Raw genomic sequence first — 24,540 nt, 5'->3', positions numbered from 1 at the left:
AATAAAGAACTAAAGGGTTGTTGCTCAGTGAGAGATTGAGTTAGTTTACAAGGCAAAGTTGTTGTTTTCAATGTTTGAAATTATTTCTGTAATATTGACAAACATGATATCATGTTTTAAGATAAGACAAACCAGCTAAAAACACACAAAAATAAATAATTTTTAAAAATCACAGAAATAAAATCTGTTATTAATACTTTCTGGTGTTTGTGTTGTTGTTATCCGACTAAAACGATTTCCTTCAGGAACTGATTTTAGCTAGTTGAAAGGACATTAAAAAAATAAAAACCTTATAAATGGACTAGTGCATTCTAGTCATGTCATGATCATGAGTTTAAACATGAACTGCAACTCAAAGTTCACAAATAGGATATTGCATTTTTTGGAAATGTATTAAATTGTTTTCATTTTCAGTAGTTGCATGTATAAAATAGTAGTAGTGCACCTTCCTGTATTGAAAAGAAGCACCAAAAAAACCCCACATCTGATTGCAATAATTTTGTAGAAGTAGAGTTAAAGACAAGAGAAATCATTTTAAAAAATAAGTTGTTTTTTTTTAATTGTACCAACTAAAACGATTGATTCCAAGAAAACAGTTTTATTTAAAGTTTTGATTTGAAAAAATGTCAACAAAAAAGAAAAAGAAAAAAGAAAACATGGAAAAAACGTCAATAGTCACACCAGTCAAAGTAGTTAAATTTTTTAAAATTCACTCAATTTTTAAATGACCAATAATTTAATTTGCTTCCAGGATAATGACATGACAGGAACGGGAAAATGATTCACATAACGGAGAATTTATTTAACCAAGTGATACACGTGGTATTTTGGTGACACTGAGAAAAATAAATACAACACAATAAATGATAACTGGTTTTATTCCCAACAAAAAGGCAATATAAATTTTCAAAACAGTTCCAGATATGGGTGCAGATAAGCTTGGCGAGCAACTTCCAGCTCTCATTTAAGCGCGAGTGCCCCGGGTCCTCTAGGTTTAACAACTAACAGATCTCTAAAAGTTATGAGGTGTGAACTGCCTGAGATACAAAAACATCTGTACCTAAACGTACTGCACCATTGTCAGCTAGAACTTAATTACATTTCTAGGTCAAAACATTGAGATGAGGCAAATCATGGCTGGGTTTGCCTTTGTCATGCACTACATGAACTATGGTGACAGAAAATAATTCCTCTGAGTAAAAAACTCCTGCTCACAGGTGCAAGGCATCTTTCACACTCTTAATTACTGTAGCAATAACCATGTTTAAATGGTTTGCAAGAACAAACAATAAGAAAAAAGTAAATAAAACCTACCAGGACATAAATGCACCAAGTTGAACTAATATTTCATGGCGAGAGGAAGTCAGGGCCAACATGACAAATCAACAGACATTTAAAACAGTGCGCTACAGTTGCATTTGAAGGGGACCATGTTAGTTTACCACAGATCAATACAAAAATCAGGGACGAAATAAACAAGTTTACAACAAGACACACTTGAGAAACCTGATTATTGGCGCCAGTTTGTTTTGAGACCACATCACATACAGCAAAGCAGTGAAAACTGCAGCCTCAGAACAGATTAAACCACTGTATAGTTCTCAAACTCATGAGGACGGAGCTTCTGGGATATGACAGCATGAGGGAGTTTTAATAGAGGAAGCAGGGGTTAGGCTGATGTAAACTCTGCTATGTTAAAAAGGTTATGAAGGGGAATCAAGAGGTCAATGGACATTTTGTCTTCTTTTTGTTTGGGTCATTTATGTAAAGGTCAGGCCAGCCTCATTGTACACCTTGAAGACCTTCTCGATGGCGTTGACGTAAGCTGCCGTCCTCAAATCCAAGCCAAGGTTGTACTTGTTTGCTGTGCGCATAATTTGCTGCAAAGGGAAAATATGAATTTATGAATACAGGTTTGACTACATTAAAACTATTTTACAAAGCATGGAGGGTTAAAAAAAGCGTTAATAAACAATAATGACATCTGTGGAATGGGCGAGGTGGTAAACTAAAATCTGCCTGAAGCGAGGGCTGAACGTTGTAGACGAGTTAAAATGATCTTTCAGCTGTTTTATGACAACACAACGCTGTTATAATGCAGCTGAGGTGGAGTCAAGGGCATTTCCTGCTCTACCTGGTGTTGTTTTACAGATGGTATGACAATCCTATATGGTTGTCAGCTTTAGTATGCAAATCTTTTCAGTGATATTAAAAGGAACTTACCCTGGCAGACCTCTCCATGGTGTAGGCAAGACCAGAGTGCACAATGTCCTTCTCTGAGGCACCCTGTATGACAAACACATCACATCAAATCATAAACATGACATGAGGGTTAAAAAACTGCTGATCTTGGAGAGAACTCCAAAGCTTTGTTCACAGAGCACAAAAAGTGTAATTTATCATCAAATTAAATCTTTAGGACTGACAGCATCATTCTGTCATTCTGTAAACAATGAAATCTAATCAATATCTAGTACATCAACATCAGTTACCGTAGTGATTAAAGGAATAATTCACCCAAAAAATACTCATTTACTCACCCTCATGTCATTCCAAACGTGTATAAGTTTCTTTCTTATGTTGAACACAAAAGAAGATACTTTGAAGAATTTTGAAGACAGAAACAGTTGTTGGTCCCCATTGACTTCCACAGTAGGGAAAGACATACCATGGAAGTCAATGGGGACCATCACATATTTGATTACCAGCATTCTTCAAAATATCTATTTTCAACGAAAGAAACTCATACAAGTTTGGAACGACATGAGGGTGAGTAAATGACAAAATTAAATTTTTTGGGGTGAACTATACCTTTAAGCTTAGCTTAATGGTTGAAAACGTACTCCGTTACTTTCGTAACCTCGGTTCCCTGAGATACAGAACGAGTACTACTTGATAAAGACGCATATGGGAAAAAATCTTTTTTTTCTCCTGAACTGAAGCCTTATTCAATCACGCAGTGAAACTACACTAACTATTGGTTCATGCAGTGTGTAAAAAACGAACCAATGGGTCAGCAGCGGAGCTGCACGAGCCTATGGCGACGAAGCCCGCCAGAATGGGTGGAGCCATCTGGCTATACAAGCGGCCGTTTGGCCATAGGATCCTCATATTACTTCGACTGAAGCGACGACTGAGTCGTGCAGCTACCTAGCACGGCAAAATACGCAGTACTCGTTCCGCATCTCAGGGAACCAAGGTTACGAAAGTAACCGAGTACGTTCCCTGTCGATACTCTACTCATACTGCGTCTTGATAAAGACGCATATGGGAACTCAATTCAATCACGCCGTTATATGATAGAGGAACGACTGCATAAGATACAGTAAGGTCCATAAATATTGGGACATCGACACAATTCTAACATTTTTGGCTCTATACACCACCACAATGGATTTCAAATGAAACGAACAAGATGTGCTTTAACTGCAGACTGTCAACTTTAATTTGAGGGTATTTACATCCAAATCAGGTGAACGGTGTAGGAATTACAACAGTTTGCATATGTGCCTCCCACTTGTTAAGGGACCAAAAGTAATGGGACAGAATAATAATCATAAATCAAACTTTCACTTTTTAATACTTGGTTCCAAATCCTTTGCAGTCAATTACAGCCTGAAGTCCGGAATGCATAGACATCACCAGAAGGTGATGCTCTGCCAGGCCTCTACTGCAACTGTCTTCAGTTCCTGCTTGTTCTTGGGGCATTTTCCCTTCAGTTTTGTCTTCAGCAAGTGAAATGCATGCTCAATCGGATTCAGGTCAGGTGACTGACTTGGCCATTGCATAACAGTCCACTTCTTTCCCTTCAAAAACTCTTTGGTTGCTTTTGCAGTATGCTTTGGGTCATTGTCCATCTGCACTGTGGAGCGCCGTCCAGTGAGTTCTGAAGCATTTGGCTGAATATGAGCAGATAATATTGCCCAAAATGCTTCAGAATTCATCCTGCTGCTTTTGTCAGCAGTCACATCATCAAAAAATACAAGAGAACCAGTTCCACTGGCAGCCATACATGCCCACGCCATGACACTACCACCACCATGCCTCACTGATGAGGTGGTATGCTTAGGATCATGAGCAGTTCCTTTCCTTCTCCATACTCTTCTCTTCCCATCACTCTGGTACAAATTGATATTGGTTCCAGAACTGTGAAGGCTTTTTTAGATGTCGTTTGGCAAACTCTAATCTGGCCTTCCTGTTTTTGAGGCTCACCAATGGTTTACATCTTGTGATGAACCCTTTCTATTCACTCTGGTGAAGTCTTCTCTTGATTGTTGACTTTGACACACATACACCTACCTCCTGAAGAGTGTTCTTGATCTGGCCAACTGTTGTGAAGGGTGTTTTCTTCACCAGGGAAAGAATTCTTCGGTCATCCACCACAGTTGTTTTCCGTGGTCTTCCGGGTCTTTTGGTGTTGCTGAGCTCACCGGTGCGTTCCTTCTTTTTAAGAATGTTCCAAACAGTTGTTTTGGCCACGCCTAATGTTTTTGCTATCTCTCTGATGGGTTTGTTTTGTTTTTTCAGCCTAATGATGGCTTGCGTCACTGATAGTGACAGCTCTTTGGATCTCATCTTGACAGTTGACAGCAACAGATTCCAAATGCAAATAGCACACTTGAAATGAACTCTGGACCTTTTATCTGCTCATTGTAATTGGGATAATGAGGGAATAACACACCTAGCCATGGAACAGCTGAGAAGCCAATTGTCCCATTACTTTTGGTCCCTTAACAAGTGGGAGGCACATATGCAAACTGTTGTAATTCCTACACCGTTCACCTGATTTGGATGTAAATACCCTCAAATTAAAGTTGACAGTCTGCAGTTAAAACACATCTTGTTCGTTTCATTTGAAATCCATTGTGGTGGTGTATAGAGCCAAAAATTTTAGAATTGTGTCGATGTCCCAATATTTATGGACCTGACTGTACCTCCTTAAGCATTCAATTGCCCATAGGGAAGCACAATAGTATACTCCAGGGCTAAAACGGGTTAAACTCATAGGTTACGCCCGGCCTGGGTGATCGTTCCATATGACTCTTACATATTCGGTACTTCCAGGACCGAAAGTATGCAAGCAACCAACCAGAGAGCTTGAGCGCGTCGCGGTCAAGGACTCACCGTCAGAATTGTTCCCATAAAGTAGTATATGTGCGCCCATCTAAGCAGAGAGGACTCTGGCCTGTAAAGCCGGTGCGTCCAGGTTATAAAACCTAGCAAATGTGGATGTTGTGGAAATGCTCTAACAGAAGGCAGAGATTGAAGAATTTGGTGATTGCGGACAATGACATGCTGTCCGAGCGGATTAGCACGTGGCGTCCCTTTAGGTCTGGCAGGCTCAACATACTGCTAGCATTTCCAAGCAGTTGATGAGGAACCCTTTCTCCACTTTCGACCAATGGCTAAAAGTTGGTTTGCCTTCGCACAGCGCCCCCCAACCTGTGTTGGAGGCATCTGTCATGACATTTCTCCTGCAAACCATTACCATGGTCACGCCCTTTTCCATCCAGTGATGGTTCTTCCAGGGGGCTAAGGCTGTTACACAGGCCTGGCTCACCCTGATACGTTGGCGTCCGTGACACCATGCATGGGATGGAACCCGTGGTTTCAACCAGCACTGAAGAGTTCATTTGCAAAAACATAACTTCGTTTTTAACAATTCTCAAAAATCATGTTTTTTCATTGTGCTTTCCAATTAATCTCAATCAAACTGGGGTTTTTTTTTGGACTAGGTTAAAAAATAACTTAAAATAGATTAAAACATCTAAATCAAAAACATGATTTTTGAACATTTTAAATGATCTGTTTTTGAAAATAAACATACAGTTGGGCAAAAAAAGTATTTAGTCAGCCACCAATTGTGCAAGTTCTCCCACTTAAAAAGATGAGAGAGGCCTGTAATTTTCATCATAGGTACACTTCAACTATGAGAGACAGAATGGGGGGAAATAATCCAGGAAATCACATTGTAGGATTTTTAATGAATTAATTTGCAAATTATGGTGGAAAACAAGTATTTGGTCAATAACAAAAGTTAATCTCAATACTTTGTTATATACCCTTTGTTGACAATGACAGAGGTCAAACGTTTTCTGTAAGTCTTCACAAGGTTTTCACACACTGTTGCTGGTATTTTGGCCCATTCCTCCATGCAGATCTCCTCTAGAGCAGTGATGTTTTGGGGCTTTCAACTCCCTCCAAAGATTTTCTATGGGGTTGAGATCTGGAGACTGGCTAGGCCACTCCAGGACCTTGAAATGCTTCTTACGAAGCCACTCCTTCGTTGCCTGGGTGGTGTGTTTGGGATCATTGTCATGCTGAAAGGCCCAGCCACGTTTCATCTTCAATGCCATTGCTGATGGAAGGAGGTTTTCACTCAAAATCTCACGATACATTGCCCCATTCATTCTTTCCTTTACACGGATCAGTCGTCCTGGTCCCTTTGCAGAAAAACAGCCCCAAGGCATGATGTTTCCACCCCCATGCTTCACAGTAGGTATGGTGTTCTTTGGATGCAACTCAGCATTCTTTATCCTCCAAACACGACGAGTTGAGTTTTTACCAAAAAGTTCTATTTTGGTTTCATCTGACCATATGACATTCTCCCAATCCTCTTCTGGATCATCCAAATGCTCTCTAGCAAACTTCAGACGGGCCCGGACATGTACTGTCTTAAGCAGGGGGACACATTTGGCACTGCAGGATTTAAGTCCCTGGCGGCGTAGTGTGTTACTGATGGTAGCCTTTGTTACTTTGGTCCCAGCTCTCTGCAGGTCATTCACTAGGTCCCCCCGTGTGGTTCTGGGATTTTTGCTCACCGTTCTTGTGATCATTTTGACCCCACAGGGTGAGATCTTGCGTGGGGCCCCAGATCGAGGGAGATTATCAGTGGTCTTTTATGTCTTCCATTTTCTAATAATTGCTCCCACAGTTGATTTCTTCACACCAAGCTGCTTGCCTATTGCAGATTCAGTCTTCCCAGCCTGGTGCAGGTCTACAATTTTGTTTCTGGTGTCCTTCGACAGCTCTTTGGTCTTAGCCATAGTGGAGTTTGGTGGAGGTTGTGGACAGGTGTCTTTTATACTGATAACAAGTTCAAACAGGTGCCATTAATACAGGTAATGAGTGGAGGACAGAGGAGCCTCTTAAAGAAGAAGTTACAGGTCTGTGAGATCCAGAAATCTTGCTTGTTTGTAGGTGACCAAATACTTATTTTACCGAGGAATTTACCAATTAATTCATTAAAAATCCTACAATTTGATTTCCTGGATTCTTTCCCCCCCATTCTGTCTCTCATAGTTGAAGTGTACCTATGATGAAAATTACAGGCCTCTCTCATCTTTTTAAGTAGGAGAACTTGCACAATTGGTGGCTGACTAAATACTTTTTTGCCCAACTGTATGTATGCCCTCCAAAAGTATTGGAACAGTAAGGTCAATTCCTTTATTTTTGCTGTAGACTGAAAACATTTGGGTTTGACGTCAAAAGATGAATATGAGATGAGAGATTAACAGCTTTTATTTACAGGTATTTTCATCTGGATCTAAAGATCCAACTTAGAAGATATCACCTTTTGTTTGCACCCACCCATTTTTCATGTTACCAAAAGTATTGGAACATGTGACTAACAGGTGTTTTTGTTGCCCTGGTGTGTCCAATTAATTGATTATTCAAACAATAAATAGCACTGAATGTCTGCGCTCAGTTTCAGATCCATGCAGACTGTATTTATAGTTAGTTAGACGTGTAACCAACATGAAAACCAGAGAGGTGTCTATGGGTGAAAAACTAGAAATTGTGAAGCTGAGAGAAGATGAAAAATCAATCAAACCATTGCACAAACACTGGCAATAGCAAGTACAACCATTTGGAATCTCCTGAGGAAGAAAGAAACCACTGGTGTACTAAGTAACACACCTCGAACGGGTAGATCAAGGAAAAAATAAACATTGTGACAGCTGTAAAGAAAGACCCTAAAACAACTGTTAGTGACATCAGCAACAACCTCCAGAGGGCAGGAGTGAAGGTATCCCAATCTACTGTTCGCAGAAGACTTCATAAACAAAAGTACAGAGGCTACACCAGAAGATGCAAACCACTCATTAGCAAGAAGAATAGGAGACGAGCCTCAAAAATTCTGGGACAAGGTTTTATGGACTGATTTTATGGACCAAAGTGATGGAAAAGCTAAAGTTTGGAGAAAGAAAGGATCTGCTCATGATCCCAAACATACAAGCTCATCTGAAACACAGTGTACACAGGTGTACATTATAGTACACATTACACAAGTAATGTAATGGCTTGGGCTTTCATCGCTTCTTCTGGGACAGGCTCATTAATCTTCATTAATGATGTAACACATGATGGCAGCAGCAAAATTAACTCAGAAGTCTACAGAAATATTTTGTCTGACAATTTACAGAAAGATGCAACCAAACTGATTGGGAGATCCTTCATCATGCAGCAAGATAATGACCCAAAACAACAAAGGCATTCATCAGGGGCAAGAAGTGGAAGGTTTTAGACTGGCCAAGTCAATCTCCTCACTTAAACCCTGTAGAGTATGCATTTTACCTGCTAAAGAAGAGACTGAAGGGAGTAACCCCCCAAAACTGAAAGAGGCTGCGGTGAAAGCATCACAAAAGAAGAATGCAAAAGTTTGGTGATGTCAATGGGTCACAGGCTTGATGCAGTTATTGAAAGCAAAGGATTTGCAACTAAATATTAAGTCTTTTTCACTTTAATCCATGCTAATTCTATCCGTTCCAATACTTTTGCTCACATGAAAAATGGGTGGGTTCAAACAAAAGGTGCTATCTTCTAAGTTGTGTATCAGATCCAGATGAAAATACCTGTAAATAAAAGCTGAAATGTTAATCTCTCATCTCATATCCATTTTTTGATATCAATCCCAAATGTTGTCAGTCTCCAGCAAAAATAAAGGAATTTGCCTCACTGTTCCAATACTTTGAGGGCACTGTATATAAAATGCATTAAATAAATATATACATAAAACTGGGGGAAAAAAATGTAAGTGTTAAAAAACATCTGATTTCAGCAGTGTAGACAACAATTAAAATAAATAATAAATGCATTTGATAATATCTAAAAAATAATTCTATAAAATAAAAAAAGGAATAAACAGATCATTAGTAGAATGTAAAAAGATAAAAGAAAAAATATATATACATTAAATAAAAGGCACACACATAAACATACAAGGCAATAAAGGTAAAATATTATGGACACTTACAGCTACACGGGCCTGGAAATCAGCAGTGGGAACAATGGGGATGGGGCCACCCTGCTTTCCAAACTTCCTTTCAAGACTCTCTTGCACAGACACTAGACAAAAGAAAAAAAGACAGATTGATCAATTATTCAAATTCCTTCTGTTTAAGCAAAGGTTGTAAGAGTGATGCTTGAAAAAAATGCACATGCTGTTTCTGAGCAGAAATTGTCACTCATTTACAAAGCACATTTTTGAAAAATGTTTTAGATGTTTATAATCTTAAAGTTGAATTTTGTTCTGCACTGATTTGTGTTAAAAGGGACCACATATTGGTACCATTACTGTAATGTTATCAGTCAACTTAATTCTGTCAAACTGTCACATCTCTTCAAAAGCAGCTTTATCACTCTGGTTTCCATCCCATCTAATTACTGCAAATGACATTAACAGATCATTTCTTGAAGGGCCAGCAGGCTTTGACACTAAATTTGCATAACCAAGGAGACAAAGACAAAGAGAATCTGTGCCATGTGACCCAGTACATATAGCACACAAGAGCAGAGGTGATTCAAACTGCTATAGGAAGCTTTGCATCAGGTCTGCCCGCATGCCAAGAATAAGTGCTAAAAGGGAGGGAGTGATGAAAAGAAAGGGAATGAAGAAAAACGAGAACACATAAGGGTGTTACAGAGAACATTCTGAAGAGATAAAGATACCTGTTGGCAGACCATAGCTTTGAATAATGTAACTATGCAAGTCCATTGATTTCATGCTGCTACTCTGAGTGACTGAGGCTGATAGAGCGGTTGGAGGAAGTTTAAACACATACTCAGCAGATGGTAGTTGGAGTCCCTCTCATACTTGAAGGTCAGACGACCGTAGCTGACGTGGTTCAGGTTCTTCAGCCACTCAAAGTAGGAGACTGTGACACCTCCAGCGTTCAGGTACATGTCCTGCACATCAAGATATAAATCATTATTCCTATTTCTACTTTCCTGAAGCACAACAGAGTTTGAGAGAATGTTGTTCTCTTACTGGAATGACCATGATGTTCCTCTCTATGAAGATCTTGTCAGCATCTGGTGTAGTGGGACCATTAGCACCTTCAGCAATAATCTGAAGCAATAAAAAGGATATGTTCAACACTGGTGAAGAGCATTTAAGCATAATAATCACATCTGGACGATGCTGTTGGTGTCAGACCTTAGCTTTGATATTGTGAGCGTTCTTCCTGGTCAGCTGTTTCTCTCCAGCTGCAGGGATGAGGATATCACACTCAGCTTCCAGAATGTTACCCTCATATGGCTGCGAGTTGGGGAAGCCCACAATGGTACCATGTTGCTAAAGAGAAAGCACAAATATATTCAAAAAACAGTTTAGGTACAGAAAGAAGGGTGAATTCTCACCATGGAATCAGAAAAGCAATTGTAAAAGGACTCTTAACTGACCAGTTTGTAGTCCTCCAACTCTTTGGGGTCCATGCCTTTGGGGTTCCAGATGCTGCCATCGATTTCAGCAATTCCCACACACTTGGCACCATAACGGTGGAGGTAACGCATGGAATGCAGACCCACATTACCAAAACCCTGCATGATAGGATAAGAAACTAGAATAAGTTGTGGTAAAAACATAACCCGGTTTTGTTTTTTGTGGCAATGGCGCCCCCGTGTGGTTTGATTAAGCATAGACTAGCAATCAATGGTCATGATCTTTTTCATAATTATAACAGAAATACTGGAAATGGCTTATACTGGGAAGCCTATTCACCACAAAGGAATTTCTGGCAAGATGTCATGTGCATGTCGAAAGGGGAAATGAATATAGCTGCTCATATTACAAAAGGACAAATGGGAAGCAGTCATACCAACTCAGTTCAACAGAATTATCTAATGCACTCCTCTCCGGAGGCTTTGTTTGATACTAATGACTAGGCTATCTCTTCTCTGCACTGCTCTAAACCCATAACACGTGACAACATCTTCTCTTGTCTCTTCGCTACACATGGCAGTCAATCATTAGAAAGAAAATGTAATTTCTGAGGCAGTAATCCCAGAGCAACAGTTGATGAAAATCCCTTCCCTCTGTAGTCTGGGCTGCACTGACTGATTTTAAGAGTTTTGAGCGCACTGTGATTAAGACTGAAATTCATTAGAACCCAAAGACTGCAACAAACCAACTCTTAATCTTAATCCTAGAAAATAAACCTGCTGGTTCATGGTAACATCAACAGATTTCAGAGCTGTAAAGCAGAGCAGCTATTTGCGGTGGGATTCAAACAGCATGTGATTAAGGAAATGAGATGTACTAGATGCTGACATATTATTAACTCTTCCTTTTTGTGACAGCAAGAGTGACAGAATATTTACTCTAATCTAATACTCTAATCGTTTACTCACCTTCATTACGTTACGAACCGGGATGACTTTCTAATGTGCCACACAAAAGCATGCATTTTGTATAATATTGAGAATGCTTCTTTCCATAAAATGAAAACATGTTTTGATCAGTGGCAGTCATGTTCCAAAAACAACAAAGCAGTCCATATAACTTAATTACTAACACAATATTATAGCTCTTTTCTTTGTGCTCCTGGTCAAACATTCCTGGTAACAATAAGGTTTCACTGCATGAAAAAGAGCAGCATGAACATTCTGCTAAACATCTCTATTTGAGTTACTTCACTCTACCAGTGAAGCTTTATTATATTGAAAAACTAAGGGCCAATCATTCAAATACAGTAAGAAAACTAGTTAAAGTGAAGTTGAAACTGTCAGTCCAACTGTTCAAATTGTCGTTTATACCTGAATAATAAAGGTTTTATCAGCAAATCCAGGGGTCAGGCCCAGTTTGCTCATGTAGGAGGCTTCATTGATGAAATTCTCAATGCCATGGAAGACTCCACGACCAGTGGCTGAGATTCTGCCATGGATACCACCCTGGCTAATGGGTTTACCCGTCACACAGGCGTGGGCATTGATATCCTACAGAGAAAGAGAGACACACACACAAAAAAATGGGCCAATTAATGTATTATTCTTTCAGCTGTGGCAACACACATAAAAACTAAAATGCAACAGTTAATATAGTTAACTGCTGTAAAACTAAAGCTTTAAAAAATATTTGTTTCTTGACATTTAATAAACATTGACTGAAAATAAAAATGCATGATGTACTAAAACTATAAAAAAAAAAAGTTTGTTAATGAAACAAAAAAAAACAATGTTATGAATGTGTATCTTTAACTCTACATTAAAGAGGAAGGATTAATGAAACTGATTGCCATGGAAATCAGTTCCAGAATTTTTTTTAAATGAAACCTGTTCTGAATAAAAATCAGCGCTTGGTTCTCAACTCAACACTTCAGCCAACACTGGTTATCCGTTTCTTATCCAAAAACACAAACACCAGTCGGGGCTGTTCAGAGGGTAGGATGAGGACAACATGTGATACACTAACAACCAGAGCTCTTGGATTGGTGTGAAGGGGTCTTGTGCTGTCGTAAGGGTATGTGAGAGGGGTCACACTCCAAAGCGCAGCTTGCAAGCTTGCCCAAAGGGCAGCTATAGCCCTATTTATGTCACTGAATGAGGAAACGTCATCGAGACAGGAAACTTGTGCTCCACTCACAGATGACGCACAACAACCAGTGGCCAGGGTAGAGGTTACTGCAGGGGACAGACATCTCAATAACATACTATATGCATTACAGCAACCTTGTTAACCTCCAAACATGTGTACAGCCATACTAAACGTACACATACAGTATGCATCATAATCAAACATTTGCTGGGCTGAGAAGAGAAATCAAAGTATCTCATTACTGCTGGACATTTAGTTGATCTGCATGTTTGAAAAGTCTAAGCTTATGCAATATTTCCCTCAACTACCGCTGTGCACATGCAAATCTGCTGAGACTGCAGTATTAGCGAATAATACTTTATAAACTGTATCTCAGTTCACTGATGCCATCAATCATTTACTGTTCCCTTGTAGAACAGTGACAGAGTTTCCCTTGTGTCTGAAACACATCAGCTTTTGGCCAAGCAACGTTTTTAATTAGTCAGTGACAGTCGATAATAGACTTTTCATGCCCCCCCCCCCCCCCCCCCCCCCCCATATTTTTACATTTAGATCAACGTTATAGCTAACTAAAACAAAAACCATTAAAAATGTTTTTTTAACTCAAATACTGTACATTGATGACTAAATTCACTTTACTGGTAGCATTTAGAAAACGTTTAGTTTTTAGTGTTTTATTTCAAATTTATTTGAATAAAATTGTATAGAAATTTAATATATTCCATGTATTTGTTATCAGCCATTAAGGCTGGGTTTTGGCACAGATTTCACGATTCGATATTGCTTCACAAGCTTGCGATTCGATTAAATTTCAATTCAAATTCAATATCGATTATTTAACTTTTTTATTAATTATTTTGTATATATATATATATATCAGGTATAGTACATGGCAAATTTTCTCAAGGAAAAAAATCTCAACTAACAATGTAAAGTCTGTTAGTACTACATTATTATTATTATTATTATCATCATAACAACGAAGGTTAAAATTAACTCATCTGTATACAAACACTTAAATTACACTAATTTATTCAAACATAAATCTTGAAGCCCAGTAAAAATAATGAATATGTTATATATTTAGCAAAATGCTCCTCTCTAGAGTAAATTTTTCTAGCTGTGACAAGTTGTTGGTCACAGAATACATATTAAATACATCAACAGAAAAGTTAATGTTACATAAAATGCACTCGGAGGTCAAATTGTTTCCAGGGTGACATTGTGCTTGGATGTGACTGGACTCTTGCCTTCTCCACAGCCTGACTTGGCAAAAATCTATCATCCAAAGGATCCTTTCAGGATCAGTAAAGCTGGATATTGTTTAACACAGTCATTGAATTGTTTTTTTTGTGATGAGTTTGATTTTAGCTAGTAATTTGATGCTATAAAAACGGGGCGTGTCGTTATGGTTGATTGGGTCTGCGGGAGTTTGATTCCGCAGCTCCACCTCACGACACTACTGCGCAGACTCGGGCTCCAAACAAAGCTCTACCAAAGAGTTTAGAAGACCAAGAGGCGAAACTCTGATGCTGTGAAACTCTGATTTTGTACAGTCTTCCTTTAAGGGACATTAATAAGACAATACTGCAAAAACAGTTTACTGTCAAGATGTTATTCCTGTTATACATTTATTGTCCAACATTCTTTCTGTCATTAATTTAATTTCATATGTTGGTATTAATTCAGTGTTTATAATGTTAAGACTTATTTTTAACATATTTTCAACTAAAACTGGTTTCTAGAGAGCAAAAGGTTTTGTAAAAAAAAAAAAAAGAAAAAGGGAAGACTTTAAAATAAAGTCTGTAAAATAAACTGTTAAAAGCGATTTGATCACTAGTCTAGTGATTGTACGTTATTGTTGTCATCGTTCAGCTGTATTTCAGCTTTAATGTACGGTTTTTTTAAACAAAGCAGCTGATATTTAACAAGGAAAATGTACGAAAGAACATAGATACAAGTAAAGGGTTTGCAATAATTTAATCTCTTTACTTGGCAAACAGTAAGCAGACAGACAGACAGACGCCTAGTATTATCAGTCTGGTGAGTAAACAAAAAAAAGTACTAGTCCTAGCCATATCGGTCCAGAAAAATCGCAACTTTTCATTTTCCGTCAGTCTTAGTACACGATGTAACTACAGAAGAGTCAAGTTTTAAATAGGAAAAATATTTGATCATTTTTGAGCGAGATGCTAATGGTCTAATCAGATTCAATGATCTATGCTAAACTAAGCTAAAAGTGCTACCACCAGACCCGGAGATCGGCTGAATGGATTAAAAAATGGTCAAACTCAACTGTTTAACTCTAGGGGAGTTGTAAAATGAGCTTATTTCCAAAAAAAGTGGAGTGTTCCTTTAAGGAGTCTTCATACATAAATGGCCCAGCTTTGTTCTCTTTCTGTGCTAGTTGAGGCTGTCATCCAAAATCATATCACAAAAAGGAAAAACTCTAAAATATGTATATAACAAGACAGCAATCTGGTTCCTATTGTCTGTGCAAATAAAGCCATGACCTATCCATTTAATAGAGCACAAAGGTAAACATTTCTCAGTCTGTCATATAGATAGCATAATACTATCAGAGACAGACAAACAAAGGGTGTAAGGTTGATGATAAAGATAATGGTTAAAGAATTACTTCTTACTGAAGACTCTAACCTCTATTGTTTTTGTAACACTTATTGCTCAAATATCCTTTATGGTATATGCTTTTTAACATTTCGGTTTGGTTAAAAGAGGCTAGGCATGTTAATCTACAAGTGATAAAGGAAAAACCTCAATGGGAGTTTTATGGGCATGGTTAAAAATTTAATAAAGTAGATGGCTGCTTACAGTGTGGGCAATAGTGTTAGCATAGGTGTCAGCGATCCAGGACATTTCCCTCTCACCAGTGCTCATGTCAGGGGCAGGTACGTCAATGCCAGGTCCTGAGTGGAAAGAACAGGGAAGGGAGAGAAGACATATTTTTACAACTTGTCAGCTCAAATTGTCTAATGAAAGCAGACAGTGGTCATGTGACCAGGCACAGGGTCCACTCAGGTTTTGCATCGGTTATCATGAACTACACTAATTGTACTTTAATATGAATGCTTGATTGCACATCTCAGAGAAAAAGTCTTTTAAGAGGTAATGCAATAAATGATCTGAGTAGGCAGCTTGTGTTTTAATGGAGAGCTGGAGTTTCAGTGCCCACTCTGACGCTGTGAGGGCACACTGCTCTTCCCCCATACCACTGCCAGCTGCTTTGGCCAGGAAAACAGGGAAGGCATCCAGATAAACAGCTATGCAGACAGCCTTGCACCCTGAATACATTTCCAAAAACAGCTCCAAAGGGGGCAGGGAAGCACACAGTGGGACTTATTTTTGACAGCACCGAGGTCCTGAAGCTCTTCCGGGTTAAAAGAGCACGGAAGCAAAGTTAATAATTGCCTGAGGATTTCCTGATATCTCCAGAACTGTTGCAATGTAGTGATATTACAAAAGGCATCTTGTTTTTAAAAAAAGTCTCTTATCTGATTAAAAATGCAGTAAAACACATAAGATGCATGAAAGACATGAGAAAGCATGATCCTTCAGAAATCATTCAAATATGCTGATATGGTGCTCAAAAAAACATTTGTTTATCAATGTTGAAACAGTTGTGCTGCCTAATATTTTTGTGGAAACGATATATTTTTTCAGGATTCTTTGATGAATATAAAGTTAAAATGAACATTTTTGAAATATGTAATTTAATATGTAATTTCATAACTGTAGAGTCATGTGTCTCTCCTAAATAAAAGTTTAATTTACTTAAACCCCCAAAATTTTGGACAGTACAGTATATTGTGTTATATTTTCACGGAGGTCTTGATGCAGGGGTCATGTGTGGTATTTAAAACAGTGTGGTCAAAAAGCACAAATGAATCAAACTCACCAATGAATCCCTTTTTGGCCAGCTCAATGGTGAATCTTCTTGTGATTTTCTCCAACTCGTTATCCTGAACAGCACAAAAAAAATAGTTTTTTTTAAATAAACTTTTTTTTAAATTATATATATTTTTGGCCCCATATAGCTTATGACAACCATAAAAGTAAAAAAACAGAAGCTCCATGTATGTCTGGTTTTAAAAGACTGCTCTCCAAGCATGTCCATTTCCCTAAAGTCATTCCTCAGAGAAACTGTTTAAAGAGAGAAAGAAAGATCTCACCCCTTGGAGTAATAAGGTTCAGAAAGGCCCACAGACTCAACACATATTAAACAGAACAAACAAGGAAGATCTACTGCTGCTCATTGAAACTCATTAGACTCTTTATTCAGGACTTCATCCAATCAGGGAGCAATGCCCATTTTAAAGGGAAAGGTTTTGTTTCCGCTTCATTGAGCCCATGAAAAAGGCAAACAAACCCCACAGACATGATAAAGAGTTATTTCAGGAATCTGTGTGCTCAGAGTCTAGACATACATGTTGGGTACTTACAGAGTAATTCCTGGGGTTGATTTTCACTCCAGCTTTAGCTCCACCAAATGGCACGTCTAGAAGATAAATAATGTATAATCTATAAGGATAAAGGATTTTCTGAATCGAATATAACTCAGTGACTTATTAAAAACAATGTATTTGAGTGTAAGAGAGATCTAATGCACAATGCAGAAGAAGAATTCACTCCAACTTGATGTTGGGGAGAAAAACACAAAGCTTACCGACAACAGCACACTTGTACGTCATCAAGGAGGCCAACGCTTTAACTTCATCCACAGACACATCCATGCTGTACCGAATACCTGAAAAAGGACAAGCAAAAAGGCCCATGAAACTGGGTTTAATCAAAGCCATTACAAGGAGTCAACTGGTTACAAAAACCTCAAACTCAAAGGAGGATGTAAAACACCGAGAACACACACAATGGGCTTGCACAAACAGACACTCTGAAACTGTATAGACTTCTGGTCAGTTTTAGCTGTCTTCATGCTAAATTGAATGAGGATAAACAGGACAGAATAAAAGATGATGTCAGACTTAATGAATACTAAATGAAGACAAGAAAACAAACGGCTACATTGTAATACAATTTCTTTTTTTTAAGTGCAGTTTAGTAATAAACCAAGACCATTTTAAGAATTTTTTTGTGCCAGCTCATGTTCAAAGGACACAGGTCACCTTTTCCAGCTATGCAGCTAAAATTGCAGCTCAACTTGTGTGCTCTGGTCACGCTCCATTAGGACAGGTGCTACCATAACTCCCTTTTAGAGAAGCTGGTGCCTAATGTTGGCTTCCTAAAGCAAGCCACAGCACGGACGTGACCTCAAAGGCACAGAGACTAATAAAGCATACTGTATATGCTACACACACCTTGAGCACACAATGATTTTTTTTCAATGACAAACTGTGTGTCCTATTGTGCAACAATGAATATATAATTTATAATTATGGAAATAATTGCTTAGCAATGAATGAATCAAGTTTGCATGTAGATTTTAATTACATTTAACTCTGCAATCAAAAGGACGCATTTAATAACACAAAATAAAATGGGAAAAAAATATTTCAAAAGGAAAGCACACAGTGTTCTGTACAACCTGGTGAGGCAAAGGTTATCTGAATGTCATGTGTGTAGGGGGAGTCCTGTGTATTTGTAAGTATGTGTGTTTTGGGCCGGAGGCTGCAATGACTCTGTATTCAGTCAGCTCCTCTGCCAGGCTACATCATGAATCTTGATTGACGGTGTGAATGAGTGTGTCTGTGTCTGACACACACTGCCACACAGCCTGGCAGACATATCAATCCCTTTTACAATAAACATAAATAACAAACTGCCATCCTGCATTAGCAGTAGAAAATTAGACTGGGAATAATCAGTTATTTAATAAGTGTATTAATTCACAATGCTTCTGTAAATGCAAATGATGATGTCTGGCCCAAATGAGTGAAATTATGTGCTCTAATGTTCATAATAGAAGTGAGAAAGCTGCCAACATAACTAAAACACTGATCATGGTCTTTTTATTGCTGAAAAGGCCATAAGAAAATCAGCCCCTGTGGGTGTCTTTTTGTCTGCGTTTAAAAGCTCACACGCTGAACATATGTGCTTTTTCCGCTATAGCTGAAATGGTCTTCATTTTATACACACACAGAGGAGGGGAAAACGATGTGAGGGAGATGGTGGAGGCTCTTCAGTGGAGGAATGACTCAGCATAGATCACCTACAGTATCCAAAGGACAAAGAAAAAACACACACAGGAGGAAACCTATCCAGCATCTCCTTCGACTCCACCTAGCGAGCCAAATGTGCTTGAGCATAACCAGGATGTGCACTTCCTGCACAAGTCTGACTCATGCCATCTTTTTTTTTTTTCCATTACTCTCACATATACAGGATATACAGCAAAGCATTTCTGCTGATCCAGTGATTCTGACATTCACATGCACGACTTTCGCTAATAGATGATGAAATGCAGAGCGCTAGCTGACTGAATTGCTCTTGTACTTTGTAATGTGTACCTAATCTTGTCTATTACACATAGATAATGTCAATCATAGCACTTTTGTCAGTGATAGTCTTTGTGCCATGCAGAAAAAGGGTTCTGCATTGCATGAATGATTAAAGGGGCTGCATTTGATGTCGGACGTTTTGCCAACTTCTGACGTTTGCAAATTTTAACTACACGCCACTTGAATATGCAAAATGATTTACAAGCAGCAAGCTTTTCTGATTGGCTGGTCTTCTGATTCATCATGATTTACCCACTTTGCACCAAAAGCCAATATTTGAAGAGGTATTTTATGCATGACATTCAAAACGTATGCACACTTAACAGATTTGCTAACTGGTATTGGTTTGTAATGCGTTAAAAAAAAGGTTGTTGCACTGACATGCTTGTTAGCACTGGTCTTATCAGATTCACATTGATGGTGTTCATTAAAGTTATAATGAAATGGAAGTACATATTTTATTTTCCATATTGTGGTGTACATCTGAATGTAATGCACTATGGAAAAAGATGGTGGGGACTTGTTTTTTTTTTTTGCAAAACTGGTTGATTGGATTTTGAAATGTGGGCGTTGCATTTAAATATGGAGGCAGATGATCATGACCTTGGAGGGGTGGTAAGTAAAACAAGCATGAATTTTTCACAATAACATCAAAAACATACATTTAGAAAATAGACGGGGTGAACTATAAGCACTTTAAAGTAAAAAAGGCGATCAGTATCTTTCTCGTGGAAAAGTAAAATTACTGACTCACTACAAGACACAAGAGAGAATGACAACTTTTCAAACACACAAGATTTTTGTCAAACAGACCTACTCGTAATTTCATATTGTTGCATAGCTGCAATCACATTAATATCCTTTAAAGATATCCCGTCACATAGATGACGAGCCAGAGCGCCTGAGCTCCACCCCCATATCCACCCTTACAACTCTCTCTCACGACACGTCACCCCACAAATCACCCACAATGCAGTGCCATGATGACATCTCCCCCTCCCACCCTGCACGGCCTCAATCTCTTGATGACCACTGCTTCTTAACATCTGCTGGTAAGAATGAATGTGATCCTGTGGGCCTCCCATGATTTACAACAAGAGGATGTGCCTCGGTATAGGCGTAAACCCCTTTAATTGGAGTATATGCATGTTGTTCAATCACAGAAAGTAAATGCATCACATCTCTTTTGATACATTATAGACTGTGTGTCAAACACTTCCTTATCAGCTAGCACCCAGGCAAATGTTTATTAACCTAATTCGAATTAACCTTCTAAACCCCAACCGAATGACATGAATGATTCTTTGTGTACTGAAAACACAGTTGACTTGAGACAACTTGTTGCCCTTGTTTGGCATAAGGGTACAATCTGTTGCAAGTTAGTATAAACAGTTGAAATGAAATGTTCACATTAATGACTAATAAACATGTCAAGCAGGAAGCATATTTTGAGGTCCCTAAACCTCTTAATCGGGCTGTATGATTTTTGCCATTCTGTTTCATTTGAAATAGGAAGTTTGACATGTGAACCTGATTTCAAACCTGACATGTGAAATTGAATAATCTGTAATTATTGTGTAGTAAAATGTAATAGTAATAACAATATATTGTAAAAGTTTAAGAAATAACACAAGCAAGGGTGGTGTTATGCTGCGACTCTGCAAAACTGTTATAAAGTTGTGGAATGCTATATTTCATAAAAAAATAGAATTATGCATTTTTTGTTGTTTTGGATTATGCCAAGTTAAAAACTGAAGTTGTAACAGCAAAAGGTTCCGAATAAGTTTCATTTGATTATTATATAATATTTCACAATAGAAGTCAATTGGAATGAAACCATACAACAATAAATTGGGGGTGGGGAGTCCTAAATACCTGCCTACAACGTGTCTGGCTTCTCTCACCAGGTGATACATACACCTGTGCACGTGCAAGGTGATGCATTATTGACAGGGCAGCACTAGTCAAATCTGTACAAATACTACGTTTAAAAGACGTACAAAACATTATAAAATGAATAAAAGAGTACACCTTGATTTGCAAGTGAATGAATGCATGAATGCACTTACAATGCAAACCGAAACTGCTGTGAAACATCTTGTTGCACAAAAAACGTAAACTGATATATTATGCCTTCTTACTGCACGGTATAAAAACAATATCTCTTACCTCCTTTGCAGGGAGTTCTGTGCTGGCTGTGTTGTGCCCGGTAACCCTCGATAACCTCCCATTCTCCGTTGTCTCTCTTGATGGGGAAGGATACGCTCAGGACGTGGTTGCAGGGCTTGATGATCCTGAGGATCCCCCGCACACGGTGTCTCTTCTGCTCCGGGGTCTCCCGGGTCTTCAGGTCCTCCACCAGCTTGTTTTCCACAATAGCAGCGCCGCGATCGAAGAAGCCCTCCACCATCCTGAAGAAGTTCGGGTCATCTTCTTTGTCAGCGGCATCGCTGTAGTGACGCACCCGCAGCAGAGATGAGGAAGCCGGCAGAGCGGACTCGACGCATCCCGAGGCCAAAGCGTTTCCCGCTCCGCGAGTCAGCAGCTCCCCGAAATACCGGTACATGGCGACAAGGGGCTTTGAAAATTACGGCACAATGGAGAAAGACGAAATTAAAAGATGATGGGTATTCGACGAGGTGAAAATGGGAAACGTAAAAGGGGGTAAATGAACGAGACTACAGAAGCTCCCGAACCTGCCTCGTTCAGCGTCAAAGTGACAGTGCTCATGCCGTCTCGCGCTTTAAAAGGCAGCGGCGTGTTTGGAGGTGTCGCGCGAGCATACGCAAGGTCACCGAGTGTCAGGAGGGAGGAGGAAACGCGCCCGCTACTTTTGAATCTCGGATTCTTTCAGCTACATTCAATATTGACCTCTCCAGCGAAACAAGCGCGTCACCATCTTTACAATATTGTCTTCGAACTTCCGTTTGTGCGGTAGCTCTGTATATTTCTATGGCATCGCTGTCTAAGAGTAATTTAGCTGGTAAAGTGGATTTATGTATTGTAGAGTTAACGAACGTTATCGTGAGCATTGTAATGTTTAAAACAAATGTCAGTAGACCAGTAAGATCTTAAAACGAGCGGTTCGTTCATAAATTCGTGAGATCTCCGTGGAAATATTCAACCAGAAGACAAAAGACTACAAACAAACGCAGTGCTAAAAAAGGGGCTACATTAGAAACAGATTATTTATTTTTACTTATATCACTTAAAAAAAAAATTGTTTTCAGTGTTTTCAAAATGACGTTTTAGAAACATTAATAGTATCATGATGTAGATGTATCGTATCATGTCTCATGAATTGTTTTAGTGTATTGTTTTAAATAACTTAATCAATACATAATTTTTAATACTGTTGGTAGGCTCTCTACTGAAATATTATGATTTACATATAGGCCTATTTTTTTTTTGCCATTTTTACCTTTATTATCATAGGACAGTGTAGAGCTGACAGGAAGCTAAGTGGGAGAGAGACATGGGTGCGGGGTAGGGAAAAGGTCCTCCAGCCAGGATTCGAACTTGGGACTCCCTTTGCGCAACGGCGATATGTCAAGGGAAATATTATTATTTAACTGGATATCACTACTACTACTAAAATCACTTACAAAAATCCGTAGTGTACATACTCATCAAGTATAAACTAGCACACAAATTCTATCATACATTATTTTGTTATTTGTGTTAATTTTTTGTTTTGCTCCGTTTACGCAGTATAACAAAGCATTATAGTCCTCCCAGTTTCTCCCTCCCTTTTCCAGACTTTTAAAATCTGAATGGATTTTTAAAACACCAGGCATCATACACTTACCGACTTTGTAAATCGTGACAAAGGAAAACATCACTACACGACCGAGGATCATACACTACTAGACTTTAAAGTCATTCCGATCACACTCGGGCAGAAACGTGCGCCGAGAAACGGGTATATTACAGAAACGGGTATATTAGGGGAGATATATCTCTTCTAAAACAAAGTATACCACTATGCACATATAGCATCTTTAGCCATACAGTAGGCCTGCCTATAATGGGCAGCATGGGTTTTGCTGATGTTGAATACACAGCAGCCTAACCTTTACACTGAGCTCACATTACCCCAATGGACTCTGCACAGAAGATAAGATTAGGATTGATCCCCATGGAACATGGTACAAATTGGCCCCAAGTCTGGTTAAGAAAACAAGCAAACATTAACTACAAGCTTTAGAAAGATTATTTGTAGAAAACGTGTCATCCGACAAAAGCACAGACCTCACGTCATAGCTAGTGTTTGTGTGTAGCCAGTGTGTGAGAAATCAATACCAGAAACTTGCAAAGATAGCTGTACATCTTTTTGTCTTCCCATAACAGTTGTTATGCAACCGTTTCTCAGCTCTGCTAATGGATGTCTGAATCAGCTTTGTTCTATGCTGGCTTAAAATCAGCCTATATATATATATATATATATATATATATATATATTAGGTTGGACCCCCTTTTGCCTTCAGAACTGCCTTAATTCTTGGTCCATATTGACATGATAGCATCACGCAGTTGCTGCAGATTTGTCGTCTGCACATCCATGATGTGAATATCCCATTCCACCACATTCCAAAGGTGCTCTATTGGATTGAGATCTGGTGACTGTGGAGGCCATTTGAGTAAAGTGAACTCATTGTCATGTTCAAGAAACCAGTCTGAGGTGATTTGAGCTTTGTGACATGGTGCATTATCCTGCTGCAAGTAGCCATCAGAAGATGGGTACACTGTAGTCATAAAGGGATGGACATGGTCAGCAGCAATACTCAGGTAGGCTGTGGCGTTTAAACAATGCTCAGTTGGTACTAAGGGGCCCAAAGTGTGCCAAGAAAATATCCCCCACACCATTACACCACCACCACCAGCCTGAACCGTTGAGACAAGGCAGGATGGATCCATGCTTTCATGTTCTTTACGTCAAATTCTGACCCTACCATCTGAATGTCGCTGCAGAAATCGAGACTCATCAGACCAGGCAACGTTTTTACAATCTTCTAATGTCCAATTTTGGTGAGCCTGTGCGAATTGTAGCCTCACCGGATATTTTCTCTTTTTCGGACCATTCTCTGTAAACCCTAGAGATGGTTGTGCGTGAAAATCCCAGTAGATCAGCAGTTTTTTTTAAATACTCAGACCAGCACGTCTGGCACCAACAACCATTCCATGTTCAAAGTCACTTAAATCCCCTTTCTTCCCCATTCTGATGCTCGGTTTGAACTTCAGCAAGTCGTCTTC

General features: G+C 38.9%; 1 protein-coding gene across 1 annotated transcript; it reads right to left on the bottom strand.

Annotated features, from left to right (window-relative positions):
• Positions 1-862: 862 nt before the first annotated feature.
• LOC306858043 (glutamate dehydrogenase, mitochondrial-like) lies at positions 863-22,239 on the bottom strand. The gene is made up of 13 exons (XM_079398403.1): positions 21,457-22,239; positions 17,499-17,579; positions 17,275-17,330; positions 16,731-16,794; positions 15,647-15,741; positions 12,037-12,216; positions 10,684-10,821; positions 10,439-10,576; positions 10,271-10,351; positions 10,065-10,188; positions 9,257-9,348; positions 2,224-2,286; positions 863-1,880 (listed from the first exon to the last, which is right to left on the bottom strand). Exons 1-13 carry the CDS (start codon positions 21,851-21,853, stop codon positions 1,761-1,763), a joined length of 1,629 nt encoding a protein of 542 aa, XP_079254529.1. The 5' UTR covers positions 21,854-22,239; the 3' UTR covers positions 863-1,760.
• Between the last annotated feature and the right edge of the window lie 2,301 nt (positions 22,240-24,540).

Source organism: Barbus barbus (genome assembly GCF_936440315.1).
Source record: "Barbus barbus genome assembly, chromosome: 38".
Lineage (NCBI taxonomy): Eukaryota > Metazoa > Chordata > Actinopteri > Cypriniformes > Cyprinidae > Barbus > Barbus barbus.
Note: the sequence above shows the minus strand (reverse complement) of the source record. Positions and strands in the feature narration are given on the sequence as shown.

Coding starts and splice junctions, on each gene's coding strand:
- LOC306858043 (XM_079398403.1), bottom strand. CDS start 21,853: ATGTACCGGTATTTCGGGGAGCTGCTGACTCGCGGAGCGGGAAACGCT. Junction 10,822..12,036: donor ATAAAACCTTTATTATTCAG/GTATAAACGACA, acceptor CCTATCATGCAG/GGTTTTGGTAATGTGGGTCT. Junction 2,287..9,256: donor ATTTCCAGGCCCGTGTAGCT/GTAAGTGTCCAT, acceptor TTTGTCATACAG/GGTGCCTCAGAGAAGGACAT.